The sequence below is a fragment of the Vicugna pacos genome, chromosome 6 (genome assembly GCF_048564905.1).
Source record: "Vicugna pacos chromosome 6, VicPac4, whole genome shotgun sequence".
In the NCBI taxonomy this organism is placed as follows: domain Eukaryota; kingdom Metazoa; phylum Chordata; class Mammalia; order Artiodactyla; family Camelidae; genus Vicugna; species Vicugna pacos.
In genome coordinates this window covers 27,559,886-27,579,123 of record NC_132992.1, presented here as the reverse complement: position 1 = coordinate 27,579,123, position 19,238 = coordinate 27,559,886, and the positions used below count along the sequence as shown (strand labels likewise).

At 34.0% G+C, this 19,238-nt stretch overlaps 1 protein-coding gene across 1 annotated transcript in view; it reads right to left on the bottom strand.

The window, feature by feature from the left end:
• DPH6 (diphthamine biosynthesis 6) overlaps positions 1–19,238 on the bottom strand; it is a 149,388-nt gene that overhangs the window by 57,036 nt on the left and 73,114 nt on the right. The window contains exons 4-5 of the mRNA XM_006201622.4: positions 15,403–15,476; positions 7,884–8,002 (exon numbers count right to left, since the gene is read on the bottom strand). Of these exons, the coding sequence (XP_006201684.1) occupies positions 7,884–8,002; positions 15,403–15,476 (193 nt within the window). The remainder of the gene's footprint in view (positions 1–7,883; positions 8,003–15,402; positions 15,477–19,238) is intronic.

The following is a 19,238-nucleotide window of genomic DNA, read 5'->3' as shown; positions in this document are numbered from 1 at the left end:
TGGACTCACTCCCAGGCTGATATTCCAGGATTTGACAAATAAAGAATCACAGGACACATGGCCCTGTGTTTACAGTAGACCTTAATTTATCTGCATGGGTGAAGCTATGACATATCCCTAGGAGTTAAGAACATGCAGTGTCAAATGTAGTGGTACTACTATTGTGTTTTGTGCACTGATACCACTTTCTTTTGGTACATGTAACTAAACTCAGGCCTGGGACCAACAGAACAGGCAAAATAAAAGAAAAATTTTGTGAAATAAGAAAAATACATAGTTGTGTATTTGCATCGTTCCCACATCAACTCATTCCAACCTCCTGGTCCTAGAAACCTTTCTAGTAGTGTCTTGGCATTACTTCCTTTCATAGCCAATATTAGCACAAAATAATTTAATTAAGCTAACCATTAAATCTTTTTTTCCTTACCTGCCATCTTAATTAACTAGTGCATCAATTTCCCATCCCAATTTTCAATGACTCTCTGCTCTAAGCATGTTAACAAATGTAGTAGGTCCATGAGATTTTTCTCGTCCATTTCTGTGTATTTATAGCAGTGAACTTTACACAATGGTCAGAAAATACTGAAGGGACAAAAGGATGGGGAATTGGCTGCTCCAGCCTTTAACTGTACTTCCCAGTGTTGCTTCCTTAACAAGGTAAATAAAGCTTAGCATAGAATAGGCACCATCCTAGTTAATCCTCGTGTGTAGTCTCTTGGGGCTTCTGGTAAAGGTCCGATATAATCCACTTGCCAGCTAATATGCTACTCCTTGTCTTGGAAATTTTATTCACTGCCATGTTTATTTGCATTTTTAAAATTAGTTTTACAATCAAATTCACCAATTTTAAGTTTCAGTAAATATATACAGACATATAACCACTATCACAATGATACAGAACATTTCTACCACTCAAAAGTTCCTGAGAGAAGTTGCAGGCTATTCTTTTCCTGCTTTGCAGTCAATCCTTCCCCCAACTCCCAGCATCTGGCAACCAGTTATTTACCGTGTGTCTGTATATTACTTTATTTTTAAAATGTCATATAAATTGAATTCTATAATATGGAGCTTTACTTGTATCCCATAGTTGTGAAGTGTTACAGTTTTAGTTTCATTCAATTCAAATACCTTCTTCTTTGACTGGTGGGTTATTTCGAAGCATACTGGTTGGGAATTCGAGATTTGCAGATACTAACTACTATATATAAAATAGATAAACAACAAGTTTATACTGCACAGCACAGGGAACAAAATTCAATATCTTGTAGTAACTTATGGTTAAAAAGAATATGAAAACTAATGTACGTATGTTCCTGTATGACTTAAATATTGTGCTGTACACCAGAAACTGACACAACATTGTAAACTGACAATATTTCAATAAAAATATATTAAAAATAAAAAATAAAATAAAAGTATATTGGTTAATGTCAAAATGCAGGAAAATTTCCAGATGTATTTGTTAATTTTTGTATAGTCAAAAAACACACTTTGCCTGATCTCAGTATGATTACATATTCTGAGATTTCTTTTATTATACACAATATGGCTTATCTTGATAAATGGTCCATGTGCACTTGAATGTGCAGTTTGCTGTTAATGGATAAAGTGTTTTGTAAGACGCAAGAAGATTAAATTGGTAGTGTTGTTCAAACATTCTATACCCTTAATAATTTTCTATCTACTTGGTTTAGCTATTACTGAAAAAAAATGTTGAAAGCTCCACGTATAATTATAGATTTATCCATTTCTCCTTATGTCAGTTTCATGTTGTGCTATGCTCTCTTGATAAATTGACCCCTTTATCATTAGGAAATGTCCTTCTTCATTCCCAATAATATTCTTTGTTCTAAAGACTACTTTGTCTGACAGTAATATAACCATCTCAGCTTTCTTTGAGTTCGTGTTACCATGGGATATCTTTTTCCATCCTTTCACTTTTACAATATCTATGTCTTTATAATTAAGGCAAGTTTCTTATAGACAGCATATAGTTGGGCCTTCATTTTTGTTATTTGAATTCCATCTGCAAACCCCTCCTTTTTAATTGGAGGTGTTAAGATAATTTACATTTAGTATAATCATTGGAATGATTAGGTTTAAATCTACCAACTTACTTTTTATTTTCTATTTGTCTCATCTGTTCTGTTTGTTTTTTCCCTTTCTTGCCTTCTTTTGGATTATTTTACAATATTCAATTTACTCTCCACTACTGGCCTATTACCTACACACCTGTTTTATTTTTTAGTAGTTTTTTATGGTTTACATTTTACATCTAAAAGTTATCAGTCTACCAACAAATAGTATTATATCATCATGTAAAATTTAAGAATCTTGCACATTGAGCAACTTTCATTTCATTGTACTTTCCCTTTTATGCTATTTGTGATACTATAATTATATATTTACTTCCCAGATAAACCCCACAACTCACTGTCTCTTTTTGCTTTAAATAACCTAGTTTATCTCTTAAAGGGATTCAAAAAGTTAGAATAGATCTAAAGTTTATTCACTCTATTATTTCATTGCTCTTTATCCCCTTCAAATTTCATTAGTTTCCTTCTGTCCAAAAGGTGTCCTTTAATATTACTTGAAATGCAGATCTGCAAGTGATGAATCCCTCAACTTCAGTACAGCTGAAAATGTCTTTGTATGATCTTCATTTTGAAATTTACTTCTACTGGGTATAAAATTCTTGGGGACTTTTATTGATTTTCAGTACTTTAAAGACAAATTCATCAAATTCCATTTTGGACAGCCTCTGAAGCAAAGGCTGTTGATTCTTTTATCTTTGCTTTCTGTATAGAATTAATTTTTCACATTGGCCACTTTTAAGATTTTCTCTTTGCCCCTGGTTTTCAGAGATTTGATTATAATGTGCCTTGTGATTTTCCTCATGATTCTTCTGCTTGGGGTTCACTGAAATTTTGGATCTGTAGATTGATAGTTTTCATCAAATTAGAAAAATCTTTTGCCCATTATTTATTCAGCTGCTCTCCCCATCACCTTTCCTGGGACTCTGCACCTAGGTTAGTCTGCTTGTTATGGTCCCATAGCTGACTGATTCCATGGTAATTATTTTCAGTCTCTTTTTTTCCTCTGTGCTTCATTTTTGACAGTTACTATTTGTCTTCAAATTCACTCGTCTTTTCTGCAATGTCTAATTGCTGTGTATTGTTCCTTTCAGATAAAGTATTTTTGAAGTTCTGTTTGGGCCTTTTCATATTTCTTCTTTCTTTCCTTATCATAATCATGTTTTCTTCTAGTTTCTTGAGCATAATGATCATATTATAAGAGCTGTTTCAACTTCCTTGCCTGCTAATTACAAATCTGGGTCTACTTTGATTCATTTTCTTGGGATTAATCAAATGTTCTTGCTTCTTTGCATGCCTGGAAACTTAGATGTAAGTCATTATGAATTTTATATTATTATGTGTTGGATTTTATTGTATTTCTTTAAATCGTTTTGGATTTTGTTCTGGTATGAGTTAATTTGTTTGAAATCAGTTTGATTCTTTTGAGGCTTGCTTTTAAATTTTGCTACATCAGATTCATAGCAGCTTTTAATCTAATGCTCATTACTACTAAGGTGATATGTGTTTGAGGATTCTACCTGGTATCATATACATGATGAGGTCTTTCCACTGGTGGCAAGATGGATATTCCCCTTATATGAACTGCTTTTGATGATTCCTTCTTCAACCAGAGGCAGTTCCTTTTCACACGTTCACAGGTTCATACTCAGCCAAGGACCAGAGGGGATCTTTCTGTAGGTCCACAGAGCTTTCTCTCCAGGAAGATCCCTTCTGTCTGGTATTGTCTTATAAAATCTCAGCCCTTGGCCTCTCTGAATTCTGAGCTCTGTCTCCTCAATTCAGTGAAACTACCTGAGCTCTCTTTGGGTTCTTTTCCACTGCGCTGCAGTGTAGAAATTACCTCCAGGCAGCTAGCTAAGGAGAAGGGTCTGAGGGACTAGTATGCCATTATAGCCCTGACCAACACCTACTTTACAATTTCAATTTCAGAGTCCAGTCATGTACGATGTTCCATTCTCAGGGACTGGAACCCAATACACATTTGCTATAATGCCACTATAATATTTGAATTAGCCATCATAATCCAACAAGATAAGAGCAACATACACTGTTCACACATAATAACCATACTAACTATGTATTCAGGTAAAGGTGAAATGACCATAAAAGAAGGTCAACAGTTATATTTTCCAAATCTTAACATTAGACTAATTTGGTTTTCTCTTCTACAGCATCCTTATATACCACAAATTTCACTCTTTGAGACTTTCAGTGTACAATTCCTACCTTTCATAGGGATTACCTAGGATACTGAGCCCAGTATCTAACAATCCTAAGAAGATCTGTATTCCACCCCATCCATATACATGGCCTAAGATTCCCTGTTGGGGATTTGGGCAAGCAAATCTGATTTCTCAGTATTTTTCAGATCTATGGCTTAACTGAGAGAATAAATTCAGGCCCCCCCCCCCCGTTTATTTCCATAGTAAATCATGATCTTCATAATTGGGTGAATTCCTCCAGGTTGAAATAGATTGAATGAATTAGTGGAAGCAAGCTAAAAGGTGGTGCCAAAATGTTTCTCCCATCTCCTGAAACTTAATAGTGCTTTATTAAATCCTTAGTGGAGATTCTACCAATTTCCTATTTTGTCATCCCAGTTTTCAGAAGTCATCTAAACTATTCCACCTGGTTGAGCCAGTTATTTGCTCTCTTATATTTTCATTTCTCTCTTTTCTTGCCGCCTTTGTTTAGGATAGCTTGTAAGTTTTCTCACTATGCAGCCCTATGCATCATAACTGAGCCAGCAGATTTGTCACTCCCCAATGAATAGTCTCTTGGCTTCCCAAAAGCAAGGTTTTCATGACCTATTCCTGTAACATCATCATTTGCGCCAATGACATCAAATTATATGTCTCCCTCTGGTCATAATAAAGCCAGTCTAGGGCTGACTGTAAGTTGAACGATTTCCATATTGCATTGGAAGGTGTATTCCATTTGTGATTCAGGGAAGGAGTGAGATACTTAGTCCTCTCAGAGTAAATTGCCAAATCCCAACCATAATGCACTATAGCAGGTTAGTTGTCATACCATTCAGAAGCATACAGAATAGACTGTTACACCATCCATTTGCTCAACCTAAATAATCCTTCACATTCAACAATGTCTAGAAGAATGATATGGCCTCCTGACTGTTAATTCTAACAATCCCTGTCAATAATTACTATTCAGGCTTCTACTAGTATTTTCTATAAGCCCTAACACGTAAACAGAATACTCTTAGCATTGAGTAGTCACCTGACTTTGGTCTTCAAATATCTGTACGGTATTCCTACTGATCAATTTAGTTACTTTTCAAGCAAATATATCTTTCAAGAAGTAGAAGATTTTCCAGTGATGGGTAAAATATGGTCTCAAGCTTTTTATTCAACTACCATTTCTTTCTGTTGTTGTTTTTAAACTTTTCTGTTTCACCAGGGCTGCTAATAATAGTTAAGTCTTCCACCATTATTTTCTATCCTCTTTTTTTCTTGCCAAAAGGTGTCTTATGTATCTGTGGGTTTGAAAAACAAAATCCCACTGACTAGGCCAATCTGTAATAACAAAAGACTGGACTGTCAAATCAAATTCATACAAAGCATAGGTCTCACCTAGCATCAGGCTTTACTAATAATTTCAAGTATACAAGCAATCAAATGGCCAAGTGAAGCAGGGACAGAGCCAGGACTATTGGTATAGACCTCCAGATTTTTTCTGGTCGACATTGAACATGCTGTGAACCAGGTTAACATGTAAGGTCTCTAAGCAATACATGTAGTTTACATCACTTACACAGAAAACAGCTGCTTCAGTCATAAAACATTTCAATTTCATATTCAGATAGTTACATACCTTACATGACAAGTTCCAGGGAACCATGTTCCCAAACCCAAAGATTCCAGGTTTCTTTACCAAAATCCATCATAGCAACCAGAAACATCCTGCTAATGGCAGTTCAAAGATAAGGACTCCTCCCTACTATTAAGTATCATTAGTGATTTTTGTTTTGTTTGTTTATTTTTGCCATGAAGCCTATAATTAATATTTATAAGGAGATTATATGGGTTCTTCCTTCTTTTTTCCCAGGGGACTTATCCCAGTTACTAGAAAGAATGGATTACAGATCTGCTACTTGGTCTTTTTGTTCCCAGTAATTATGGGATTTTCTAATCAGTAACATCTTCTATGACCTTGAGAATCAAGAAACATTTTTCACTGTGGAAGGCAGAAAGATTTCTCACAGATGGGAGGCAGAATTATTATAGTCCTTAAATAGTCCTGAATGTAATTTCAAAATACCATGAACTTATGAGGTTTTATATATATATATACATACACACATACACATATATCATTTCCATCAAAAGAAACCAAGGCTTCTTGAAGAAATGGATGTTCTAGGTCTGGGGCAGAAAATGTACAAGATGACACTATAGTTCATAACAGTACTATTTATAACGATTTCAAACTAGAAACTACCTACATGCCATCATTGATAAACAACAATTAAATTGTGGTTTATTCCTACACTGGAACTATACTATAATGAGAAATGAACAAACTATTGTTTTATTCAATAAGGTGGATGAATCTTATAAGCATAATGTTGAGCCAAAGAAGCCAGACACAACAGAGCACACATTGTATGACTCAACGATATAAAACTCAAAAACAGGTAAAAGAATCTACAGTATTAAGTGTCAGAAGAGCTGTTACCTTCAGGAGGGCAAGTATTGACTCGGGAGATATTAGCATTGCTCTATACATTCATATAGAAACTCATATGACAAATATATCTATAGTGAGAAATTCAATCTTAGGAAATGCTGAGCAACCTTTCTCAAAAATGAGAACACACGACCACCTCAATCTTTTTCTTTTTAACAGCTAAGGAGATCAACTGCATGTTCTCTAAATCAGGCTTTCCACTAAAGACACCACCTCGACTTCCACAAGAAGAGAATAAGCTTGGTGTTTACCAAGAAGAAATATGGAATCTTCCTTTTAATGCTGTTTGAAAAGTGAGTTTATCTGCAAAACCTTCCACAGCATGAGACCTTGTTATTTCAGAGATCAGCAAGGTAAACACTCTCAAATGAGGTACATGAGTTAGGCTTTGAGAACCCCGAGGCTCCCGGGCATTTACTGTAATAGGTTCATGAAATAAATGAATTGGGCTCAAACCCCACAGTTTCTCAAAAATGAATATAATTATAAAAATTCAAAACAACAAATTAAACGTGTTCGTATGTAATATCCATATTTGAATCAGATTACCACTTGCCTGTTATCTCTATGCTAACTGATCAAATGATATTTCTTCAAACATGATTTTCTTGCCATCCTCAACAAAACCCACTACCCTGCTCACTTCTGATACCACAAAGCCAATCATTCCATTTTTGCTTTATTCAAAATACTTTAAAAAATACAAGGAAAATATCACGTGTTTTAAAAAGCTTAAAATAGAAGTTTTAAAAGCTTAAAAAAACCCAAACTCTATTTCTGTTTTCTATGAACCTGAGTTTCATATCTCAAAAAAGGAACTCAAATTGAAGGACCATAATATAATACCAGTTTTAGAGGTAGTTATATATTGAAAAAAAAAAATGAAGAAGCTCACTACTTATCACTTTGGTAAATGGTCAAATGCCCATTTTAAAATTTCCCCTTACTCTGTTTCTTCAACTTGTGACTCCACAATTTTATACTCTAACCCATTCTTCTTTTTTTGTTGTAATTGCTTATTAGTGAACTCAGATTAGCTGTGTGGTAACAGACAGCTCCCTTAAAAGTCTGGCTACATACCCAGAGCTGCTACTTTGATGATGATTGCTTGAATGTTAGATGATATCATCTCTCGGAGCAAATCTTCCTGGTTTCTCTGCCAAAGGTAAGCTAAAGTCTGGAGATTAAGCCTTTTACACCTATTAAAAAAAAAAAACATGATATTTTAATGTTCTGTACTTGGATCCATAGCAATTACTTTGATTTTAAACATACTGCTTCTCTCAAGGATTTTAGCATATAAAATGCTTCAAAAAACATGTTTTGCATAATGAAGTTTATATATACAACATAAACATATTTAATTTCCATAGGCTATGCATAAACAGATAAAAATGAAATCTCTAGGCAGATTAAAAATATTAATTTTAGTAAGACTCTAAGTTTAGAAATCTATGCAAAAAAAGCTTCCAAATGCTAATAGATGATTATTCTTGCTTTTAGAACTTCCCTGGGTATCAAAATTGTGCAGCATATGCAAAACAGGCAAATGAATTTATCTTAATAAAATAACCATATATTGATTAAATTTATAATACCTATGGTTACATTAATTATTCTTAACTACTAACTTTGAAATTTTTTTTAAAGAATTTGACCCTGAGATGGGGAGAGGTAAATTAGGAGTATGGGATTAACAGATAAACTATTATCATAAAATAGATAAGGAACAAGGATTTACTGTATAGCATAGGGAACTATATTCAGTGTCTTCAAATAACCTATAATGGAAAATAATATGAAACAATATATAGCTGAATCACTTTGCTGGACACCTGAAACTAATATCATATTGTAAATCAACTATACTCCAGTTAAAAAAGAGGAAAAGATGTGAGATAAAGACATTTTAATACAAATAAGCAAAAACAACTAAGAATAAACATAATTATAATGACAGCAAAAAAAAAAAGAATTTGACTCTGAAAAGAAAATAATAATAATGAAAAGTACAATATATTGAGCACCTAATGCACTGCAGGCATTGTGCTACACATTCTACATCATGATGCTGTAGAAAGATGGCCGATTTTGGAGCCCAGACAAACCTGGATTTGAAACATCCTTCTACACTCACTAGCTGCATGACTTTGGCAAATCAGAACTACGCTCTAGGTCTTTAATTTCCTAGTTCATACATAGGGACAAAAATATTTCTTTTCAAAGTTCTTGAGAAGATTAAAGATTAGAAAGTAAAATCATCCTTTATCCCCCTTTTCTTCACATTCCACATCCAAATCTACCGCAATGCAGATAATTATGATCAGTCCTCACAAGTACCACTGCTAACCTGCTGGTGTGAGTCACCACTGTCTTTCCTAACTTCTTTCCCTGTTTCCATCCTTGCCCTTTTAAAATCAGTTTTCAGTACAGTAGCCAGTGTGATCCTTTTAAAACATAAAACAGGTGATGGCATTCCTGTGCTCTGAACCCTCCCCATTACTCCTGGTAAAATAGGTCTACAGGGATCCTGCCCTGGTTGGCTCTCCTACCTCATCTCCTTCTACTCTCTCCTCACTCCAACCCACGACTCCAGCCTGCTGGCTCCTGCCTAGCATACCAGCCACATTCCCTACCTTCTTCACTTGCTTCCTGCCCTCACTTAAATGTCACTTTCTCAGGGAGGACCATAACTGATTGATTTAAAGTAATGTAGATTAATTGATTGATCAATTAAAAATAACATAGATAAAGAATGTAGTTAAATGCCTGGATAAAATAGGTATTCAATAAATGGTAGTCAGAGTCAAGTCACACAGTAAGCGGCTGAGATCAGAGTTCACATAAAAGATATTTGCAGGTACTATCTATTACATATAAAATAGGCAAACAACAAGTTTCTACTGCACAGCACAGGAAACTATATCAATATCTTGTAGTAATGTATAATGAAAAAAATATGAAAATGAGTATGTTGTATATGTATGACTGAAACATTATGCTGTACACCAGAAATTGACACAACATTGCAAGCTGACCATTCTTTAATTAAAAAAAAAATATATATATATATATTTAGCTCTAAACCTCATCATCCCCAATGTCAGGAAGGTTTTCTGCTTGACTATTCCAGTCCACACTGAACTCTCTTTCTCTCAAGAAATCCCAATATTTACTAAATGTACCACATGTTTTGTTATTTACTCACAAATGGTCTTAGAAATATCATTCTTTTTTTCATCCACATATACCCTGCCTTTCAAAGAAATCAAAATCTTCATTAACATAGAGACTGTTTTATCTTTTTTCTTTGTAAAATGTCCCGAGCATAGAAAGCAATGTTGAGGAAATTAACAAATACAAAAATAATAAAACTGTAACTACCCATGTAACACAAGCATTACAATTTTTGCTGTCCCATCACCAATGTTTAATACCTACTAAACAAACTTGTCTCTCTACCTTTTTTAGCTAAGTTTTTTTTAACATTTTTTATTGATTTATAATCATTTTACAATGTTGTGTCAAATTCCAGTGTTCAGCACAATTTTTCAGTCATTCATGGACATATACACACTCATTGTCACATTTTTTTCTCTGTGATTTATCATAACATTTTGTGTATATTTCCCTGTGCTATACAGTGTAATCTTGTTTATCTATTCTACAATTTTGAAATCCCAGTCTATCCCTTCCCATCCTCTACCCCCCTGGTAACCACAAGTCTGTATTCTCTGTCCATGAGTCTATTTCTGTCCTGTATTTATGCTTTGTTTTTGTTTGTTTGTTTGTTTTTGTTTTTTAGATTCCACATATGAGTGATCTCATATGGTATTTTTCTTTCTCTTTCTGGCTCACTTCACTTAGAATGACATTCTCTAGGAGCATCCATGTTGCTGCAAATGGCATTATGTTGTCAGTTTTTATGGCTGAGTAGTATTCCATTGTATAAATATACCACCTCTTCTTTATCCAGTCACCTGTTGATGGACATTTAGGCTGTTTCCATGTTTTGGCTATTGTAAATAGTGCTGCTATGAACATTGGAGTGCAGGTGTCATCCTGAAGTAGATTTCCTTCTGGATACAAGCCCAGGAGTGGGATTCCTGGGTCATATGGTAAGTCTATTCCTAGTCTTTTGAGGAATCTCCACACTGTTTTCCATAGTGGCTGCACCAAACTGCATTCCCACCAGCAGTGTAGGAGGGTTCCCCTTTCTCCACAGCCTCTCCAGCATTTGTCATTTTTGGATTTTTGAATGACGGCCATTCTGACTGGTGTGAGGTGATACCTCATTGTAGTTTTGATTTGCATTTCTCTGATAATTAGTGATATTGAGCATTTTTTCATGTGCTTTTTGATCATTTGTATGTCTTCCTTGGAGAATTGCTTGTTTAGGTCTTCTGCCCATTTTTGGATTGGGTTGTTTATTTTTTTCTTATTGAGTCGTATGAGCTGCTTATATATTTTGGAGATCAAGCCTTTGTCGGTTTCACTTGCAAAAATTTTCTCCCATTCCGTAGGTTTTCTTCTTGTTTTATTTCTGGTTTCCTTTGCTCTGCAGAAGCTTGTAAGTTTCATTAGGTCCCATTTGTTTATTCTTGCTTTTATTTCTTCTAGGAGAAAATTTTTGAAATATATGTCAGATAATGTTTTGCCTATGTTTTCCTCTAGGAGGTTTATTGTATCTTGTCTTATGTTTAAGTCTTTAATCCACTTTGAGTTGATTTTTGTATATGGTGTAAGGGTGTGTTCCAGCTTCATTGTTTTACATGCTGCTGTCCAGTTTTCCCAACACCATTTGCTGAAGAGATTGTCTTTATTCCATTGTATATTCTTGCCTCCTTTGTCGAAGATGAGTTGACCAAAAGTTTGTGGGTTCATTTCTGGGCTCTCTATTCTGTTCCATTGGTCTATATGTCTGTTTTGGTACCAATACCATGCTGTCTTGATGACTGTAGCTCTATAGTATTGTCTGAAGTCTGGGAGAGTTATTCCTCCAGACTCGTTCTTTCTCTTCAGTAATGCTTTAGCAATTCTAGGTCTTTGATGGTTCCATATAAATTTTATTATGATTTGTTCTAGTTCTGTGAAATATGTCCTGGGTAATTGGATAGGGATTGCATTAAATCTGTAGATTGCCTTGGGCAGTGTGACCATTTTAACAATATTAATTCTTCCAATCCAAGAGCATGGAATATCTTTCCATTTTTTAAAGTCTTCTTTAATTTCCTTCATCAATGGTTTATAGTTTTCTGTGTATAATTCTTTCACCTCCTTGGTTAGATTTATTCCCAGATATTTTATTACTTTGGGTGCTATTTTAAAGGGGATTGTTTCTTTACTTTCTTTTTCTGTTAATTTATCGTTAGTGTAAAGAAATGCAACTGATTTTTGAACATTAATTTTGTAACCTGCTGCCTTGCTGAATTCTTCAATCAGTTCTAGTAGCTTTTGTGTGGACCTTTTAGGGTTTTCTATATATAGTAACATGTCGTCAGCATATAATGACACTTTTACCTCTTCTTTTCCAATTTGGATCCCTTTTATTTCTTTCTCTTGCCTGATTGCTGTGGCTAGGACTTCCAGGACTATGTTGAATAGGAGTGGTGATAGTGGGCATCCTTGTCTTGTCCCAGATTTTAGTGGGAAGCTTTTGAGTTTTTCACCGTTGAGAACTATGCTGGCTGTAGGTTTGTCATATATAGCTTTTATTATGTTGAGATATGTTCCCTCTATACCCACTTTGGCGAGAGTTTTTATCATAAATGGGTGTTGAATTTTATCAAATGCTTTTTCTGCATCGATTGAGATGATCATGTGGTTTTTGTCCTTTCTCTTGTTGATGTGATGTATTACATTGATTGATTTGCGTATGTTGAACCAGCCTTGTGTCCCTGGGATGAACCCCACTTGGTCATGATGTATAATCTTTTTTATGTGTTGTTGGATTCTATTTGCTAAAATTTTGGTGAGGATTTTGGTGTCTATGTTCATCAGTGATATTGGCCTATAATTCTCTTTTTTTGTAGTGTCTTTGCCTGGTTTTGGTATCAGGGTGATGGTGGCTTCATAGAATGAGTTTGGGAGTATTCCCTCCTTTTCAATCATCTGGAAGAGTTTGAGAAGGACTGGTATGAGTTCTTCTTTGTATGTTTGGTAGAATTCCCCGGTGAAGCCATCCGGTCCTGGACTTTTATTTGTAGGGGGGTTTTTAATTGCTATTTCTATTTCCTTTCTAGTCATCAGATTGTTCAAGTGTTCAGTTTCTTCTTGATTCAGTTTTGGTGGACAGTATGTTTCCAGAAACTTGTCCATCTCCTCTAGGTTATCCAGTTTGGTTACATATAGTTTTTCATAATATTCTCATATGATATTCTGTATTTCTATTTTGTTTGTTGTAATTTCTCCATTTTCCTTTTTTATTTTGCTAATTTGTGCTCTTTTTTCTTCTTTGTGAGTTTGGCCAGAGGTTTGTCAATTTTATTTACTTTTTCAAAAAACCAGCTTTTGGTTTGGTTGATTTTTTCTATGGTCTTGTTAATCTCTATTGTATTTAATTCCTCTCTGATCTTTATTATTTCCTTCCTTCTGCTGTTTTTTGGGGCTTTTTGTTCTTTTTCTAATTCATTCAGGTGGTGGGTTAACTTGTTTATTTGAGATTAGCTAAGTTTTTTTTTTTTTTTTTTTGGAAAAAAAGATTTATTCTTTCCTGGTCATACTGCAAGTTCTTGGTTGCTGCTTTGGTATCCAAGATCTTTTGACTATTTGTAGACTTAAGTCACACTTCTTTACCTATTTAAATTCTTTATCAATTCAAAATATCATGGCTAAAATAAGCCTCCTCTGTAAACCATTGTTGTATTTGAGCCTGTGACATCTATCAAAAGTTTTATATCTTGAAAATATAATGGCGCAGCACAAACTACAAACTGAAGATCAGTTAATTCAAAACTGAGTTTGTAGACCAATGGACTTCTAGCAACACTGCTTTAAATCTTCAAGGATAAAAGTAGTGCAGATATGCTCTATAGTACATAATCTGAGCATCTTAAATTATGCGCTGAAGTGTACCTCAGACTGCATGAGAAACAGCTTGCCTCTGTCTATGAGTATGCTATGGATGCTTCTTCCACATAGATAAAAAGTCGTTCCTAATCAGGAGCACATTTTCATTTGGTTCTGTAAAATTTTCATAAATAGATGTCAGCCCTACCTATAGTTTAGCTACCCATTAAAGTATGTAGGTTTGAAATTATTCAAAAACATAGATTTTTAAGCAAAATAATTTGCGGAAGATATGACTTACAACTTGATGAAAATAATATTTTTAACATATGGCTTAAGGGATATGAAGGGATATGTAATCTATCTCCATCTGCAGATGAGCTGTTTGTTCTCAAATGTAGGCAGACAGAATGTAAGAAAAACTTTTTCAAAATATACATGTTCGCCCCCTCCCCCACATCCACCTCCCTTCTCCATTCTGCAGAGTTTCTGCCGGTTCCCTAAATATTAGATCATAATATTTCCTTCCCTTTAGTTATGCTTTGCCTTGCTTTACTTTCATTTACTTTTAAAATTCTGTATGTTTAACTGCCATAAATTCACTGTAGAGTCAGAGAGAAAATAAATAAAAAAACAAAATAAAATAACTTCTCAAGTCCATTAATATGCAAGCTTTTAATGAAACAGTCAATACGAATGTTTCTGTGTCAGTGAGATAGTTAATATAAATGAATATTATATAAATACAGCCCTTATCTTATTTCCATTTATCCTTTTGAATGGCAAAATCATTTATTTCTAGGTCAAGTTGTGCTTAAGATTAATAATGGGGACCTTATTTTCTTTTTTGCTAATATAATTACATGTAAAGTCTCTATACAGTATGTTATTTATCCAAATAAATTAAAAATAAAAATTAAATTCATTCAGGTGGTGTCTTGGTAAGCCAACATTAAATAATCATTATTATCATTTGACCTGATGCTTTTTGAATAGATCAAAGGAATTGATTGTTTTGTTACTTGCAGATACAATCAATATTTTATTAGTGCTACCATTGCTTGGGAGGTAAGGGAGAATGGAGGAGCAACAGTCTAAAAATTTCTTGAATGTTGAATGGCTTTTTATAGGAATATTTCAGTTGTATGAATATTTTTAGCCAATAATTGAATTTTAAGACCCAAAGAGGAGGAGGTTTCTTAATATGCCTTTTTAAATTTAAAATATGACTGTATTCTTCCATTTGCTCCTGATTTTTATCAAAAATGATGATGAGTTAAGAGATTAAAAGGGTGTATTGATTCAAATAAGGAAAAATTGAAAATAATACTTTTCTTTTAAAATCTTTGTTTCAATTTTTTATTATAAATAATTTTTCCTCGAGGTAACTAAATTTCCTTATATAAGGATATAAGGATAGGAAAAAAGTAAAAGTGCTACTTTAATTACTTAGGGAAATACATTTAGTTTCATGGGGCATGTAGAATACCATATCTATTTATTATTTGGATACAATTATTAATTTTTTATTTATTCACATTCTTAAAATACATATATTTTTAAAATATAGAACAAATTGATGTTCTCTTACACATTTTCGACTCGAACATGCTGATAATCAGAGAGTATAGCACCGACTGATATTCCCTCTACTTTTTCTTTTTCCTGAAAATGAAGAAAAAAAATGTAACTTTAAAAAATAAACATGTGACCCTGCAACATGTTCTGAAAAGTACAGATTAACTAGGTTTCACCTAGAAAATCACCATAAAGGAGAATAATTCACTAAAAATACTGAGAATAAAAATCTACATTTCAGGAGGAAAAAAAAAGCATACTAGAAAATATATACTGAAGTCATCCTCTCAGCTATGGGGCAAATAATTATTCTTTTTACCTAAAATCCAAATAACTAGAGATCATTTTTCATGGAGAAGGTAAAGGAAGCACTTCCAAAATATTTTCTTATTTGACATATTTTTAAAGACTCACTGATATTCAATGGAAATTTCTTAGAAATTTCTACTTAAGGACAAAGTTTTCCTAGATAAAGTAACTTAAAAAACAAAAAGCAATGGCAAAGAAGGTAAAGAAACATAATGATTTTAATCTCTACCTTAGAAAAGAGTGATTGACGTAGGAGCAACCAGAAAGCAGAGATGATAGAGGCATTACCTGTGTAACAGCATAGCATAGTGAATAAAGAAATCTAGGATAAGAAGAAAGCAATGAATCATTATCAACTGAGTTACAACTGAGGACATCCAGCAGTATATCTAGCAGAGTGCCCCAGGGAGGAGGACTAGTCTATCCAGCATACCCATTAATGATGTGGAGGAGAATGAAAATGCAAATATTATCAAGTTTATAGATGACACAAAGCTAGGATAGATTAAAAAGAAAAGAAAATTAATCAAGTACATGGATGGATATGGACAACTTGGGGATTTGGAAGGACAGGTGTAAGATGAGATTTAAGGTAAAGAAGTATAAGATAATACACTTAGGGAAGAATCACACACAAAAGGTATAAACTAGCGAACTGTTATCTGGAAAACAGATATGAAGAAAGTGACTGGGGGAGAATTACTAATAATAAACTGAATAGAAATTCTCTGACTAGGCATAAAAAAAAAATACACCCTAGCAAATGGAACACAGAAGAAACTACTTCAGAGAGATGACTCCATTATTAACACTCTAGTCTTTACAAACTTGGAACAAAAGAACAACTGTGTTTCACATTAAAACAGATGTAATACTTTGAGACATGATGAAATAACCTTGTATGTTCTAACATGATGCCATAATAAAGAAACAAAAATGCACAGCAGGAATCCCTCATGTCTTTGAAAATAAGTCCAATTTAATATTTCCCCTCTAAATGATAGAGAAATATCTGCCCAAACCCCCTCAAATAAAATGACTCTTTCTAGTAGATAAGGATTTCAAGAAAAGAGCTATTTCCTTTGCTTTCCTATTTCAGCAACTTTGTGAGAACATTTGCTTGTAACCTTTGTCTAACCTTCCTAGCCATTTTCTTTTCATAAAAGTCATTGTATTCATTAGAAAAAGTCAAGGCACAGCCTTCCTCATTAAATGAAAATGTGGCATAGATCATCGAGCAGTGAATGATGTTATCAAAAGACCAAAATTTTAGTTATATTCTTATACCATATAGTTGTTTATCTGAAGTTCTGCCAAAAGAAAATATAAGGTACTGAATTGTGTGTGTGTATGTTTCTCTGTAGATCATGAAAACTAAGACAAGAGTTTCTAAAATAAGTGAAGCCACTGTTAAACTAATAATTGGCATTTATTATCCATTTAAAATGTGTTAAAGTTCTAAAATTCTCATTTAATGTTCATCACAATTCTAAAATAATTATTTTTAGTTTTTCTTAGTCTATGTGTGGTCTCTGGAATTCTCTTCTACTTCTATCTCTTATTTTCTATTTGATAATACTCAACAAATCAGCTCTAGAATTATATACCCTACTGAATTTGACTGTTCTTCAACAATCGGCCTAAATGTAGATTATTAGTTGCGTTTTTTCAACAATCATGATCACTACTACCTGTTAGAAATCCAGATCTACCATCTCTTAGCTCTGTGATTCTGAACAAGTTGTAAAATTTCTGTGTCTCAGTTTCCTTATCTATATAGCGAGGATAATAAGAGTTCTATTTTCTAGGGTTATTATGAAAATGGAGTAAAATAATACAGATTAATAACAATGACCACATCTAGTAAGCACTCAGTAAATATTATCTTCTGTCATTATCATAGTCTTCTTTAGTATTTCTACTATTATTAGTAGAAATTACTGACTACCACCAGTAACTACCACTACCACCACCACCACCACCACCACAACTAGATAAAGCTCTACCTTGACAGACAAAGCCCTTCATTCCTGGGCTTTAACCTCTTGCTCACTATTCCTTTTTAACACTAACTTACTGACCTGTGATAATTAATTTTATGTATCAACTTGTCTAGGTTAGGGGATTCCTGGATGGCTGGTAAGACATTACTTCTGGAAAAGATTAGGATTTGAATTGGTAGACTCAGTAAAAATGATAGTCCTGGTTTAACCAATGTAGGGGGGAATCATCTAATCTGTTGAGGGCCTGAAAAGAACAAAAACATAGAGGAAGAACGTATTTACTCTCTGCTTGAGCTGGGACATCCATCTTCTCTTGTCCTCAGATATCAGTTTTCCTGGTTCTTGGGCCTTTGGACTCAGACTGGGATTTACAACACAGGGCCCCCTGTTCTCGGGCTTTTTAGTTTGGACTAAAACAATACCACCAGCTCTCTCTGGCCTCCATTTAACAAAAAGGGTCTACATTATAAATTAACAAATTAGCATTTTGGCTTATACATTAGTTTTAAATGGCACTGGTCTGTATTAGTCTATATACACAACTAAAAATGTTTTCTATGTCCATACTATGTCCTATTTTCATAAATAAGATTACCCCTACTGCTGGGAGATTCAGGCACCAAAACTAAGTAATAAAGAAGCAAAAAGCTGGGGAAAGTTTCACAAAGAGTTGACTTTAGGGCCTAGTCATGAAGGATACCCGTGATGTTGCTGAGAAAGAAGAGAAAGGTAGTAGGTAACAACTCAGACAGAGTGAAGAATATGAAACAAAGCAACAAAATTAAGTGGTTGGCATATCAGAGGATGGTCAGCAGTGTGTGGTAACTACAAGTGAAAGCACACATCAAGAAGTGGAAGGAAAAAAAGCTGGAAAAAAATTGGGATTAGATTGTTCAGAAATGTGGCCTGCATCCTAAAGGTAATATAGAGCCCTCCCCTGTAGAAATTTTTTTCTAATCACCTCTATTGCGGTCCAATTTACGTACAATAAACTGCATCCATTTAAAGTGCACAATTCAGTTAGTTCTGACAAACGCACACACCAGTGAAACTGCCACCACAATCAAGATACAAATCATTCTGATTACTCCCGAAAGACACCTTGTGCCTCTTTGCAGCTCAACCCTCCCGGCTTCACTCCTGGATTCAGGTAACTACTGACCTATTTTATGTCATTACATATTAGTTTATATTTTCTGGAACATTATACAAATAGCATCCTATAATATGTATTCTTGTTTCTAGCTTCTTTCACTCAGTATAATGATTTTGAGGTTCACCCATGTTGTATGTGTATCCACAGTTCATTCTTTTTATTCCATTTTAATCCATTGCATGGATTTGCCACATTTGTTTATCCATTCACTTGCTGATGGATATTTGGGTTGATTGCAGTTTGGGGTTCTTATGAATAAAGTTATGAATTTTCCTTTATGTCTTTGTGTGAATATAATGTTTTCATTTTTCTTGAATTACTACAGAATTTGAGAAGTGAGATAATGATCATATTTACAAGTAGAGAGATAAACCAGGCAAC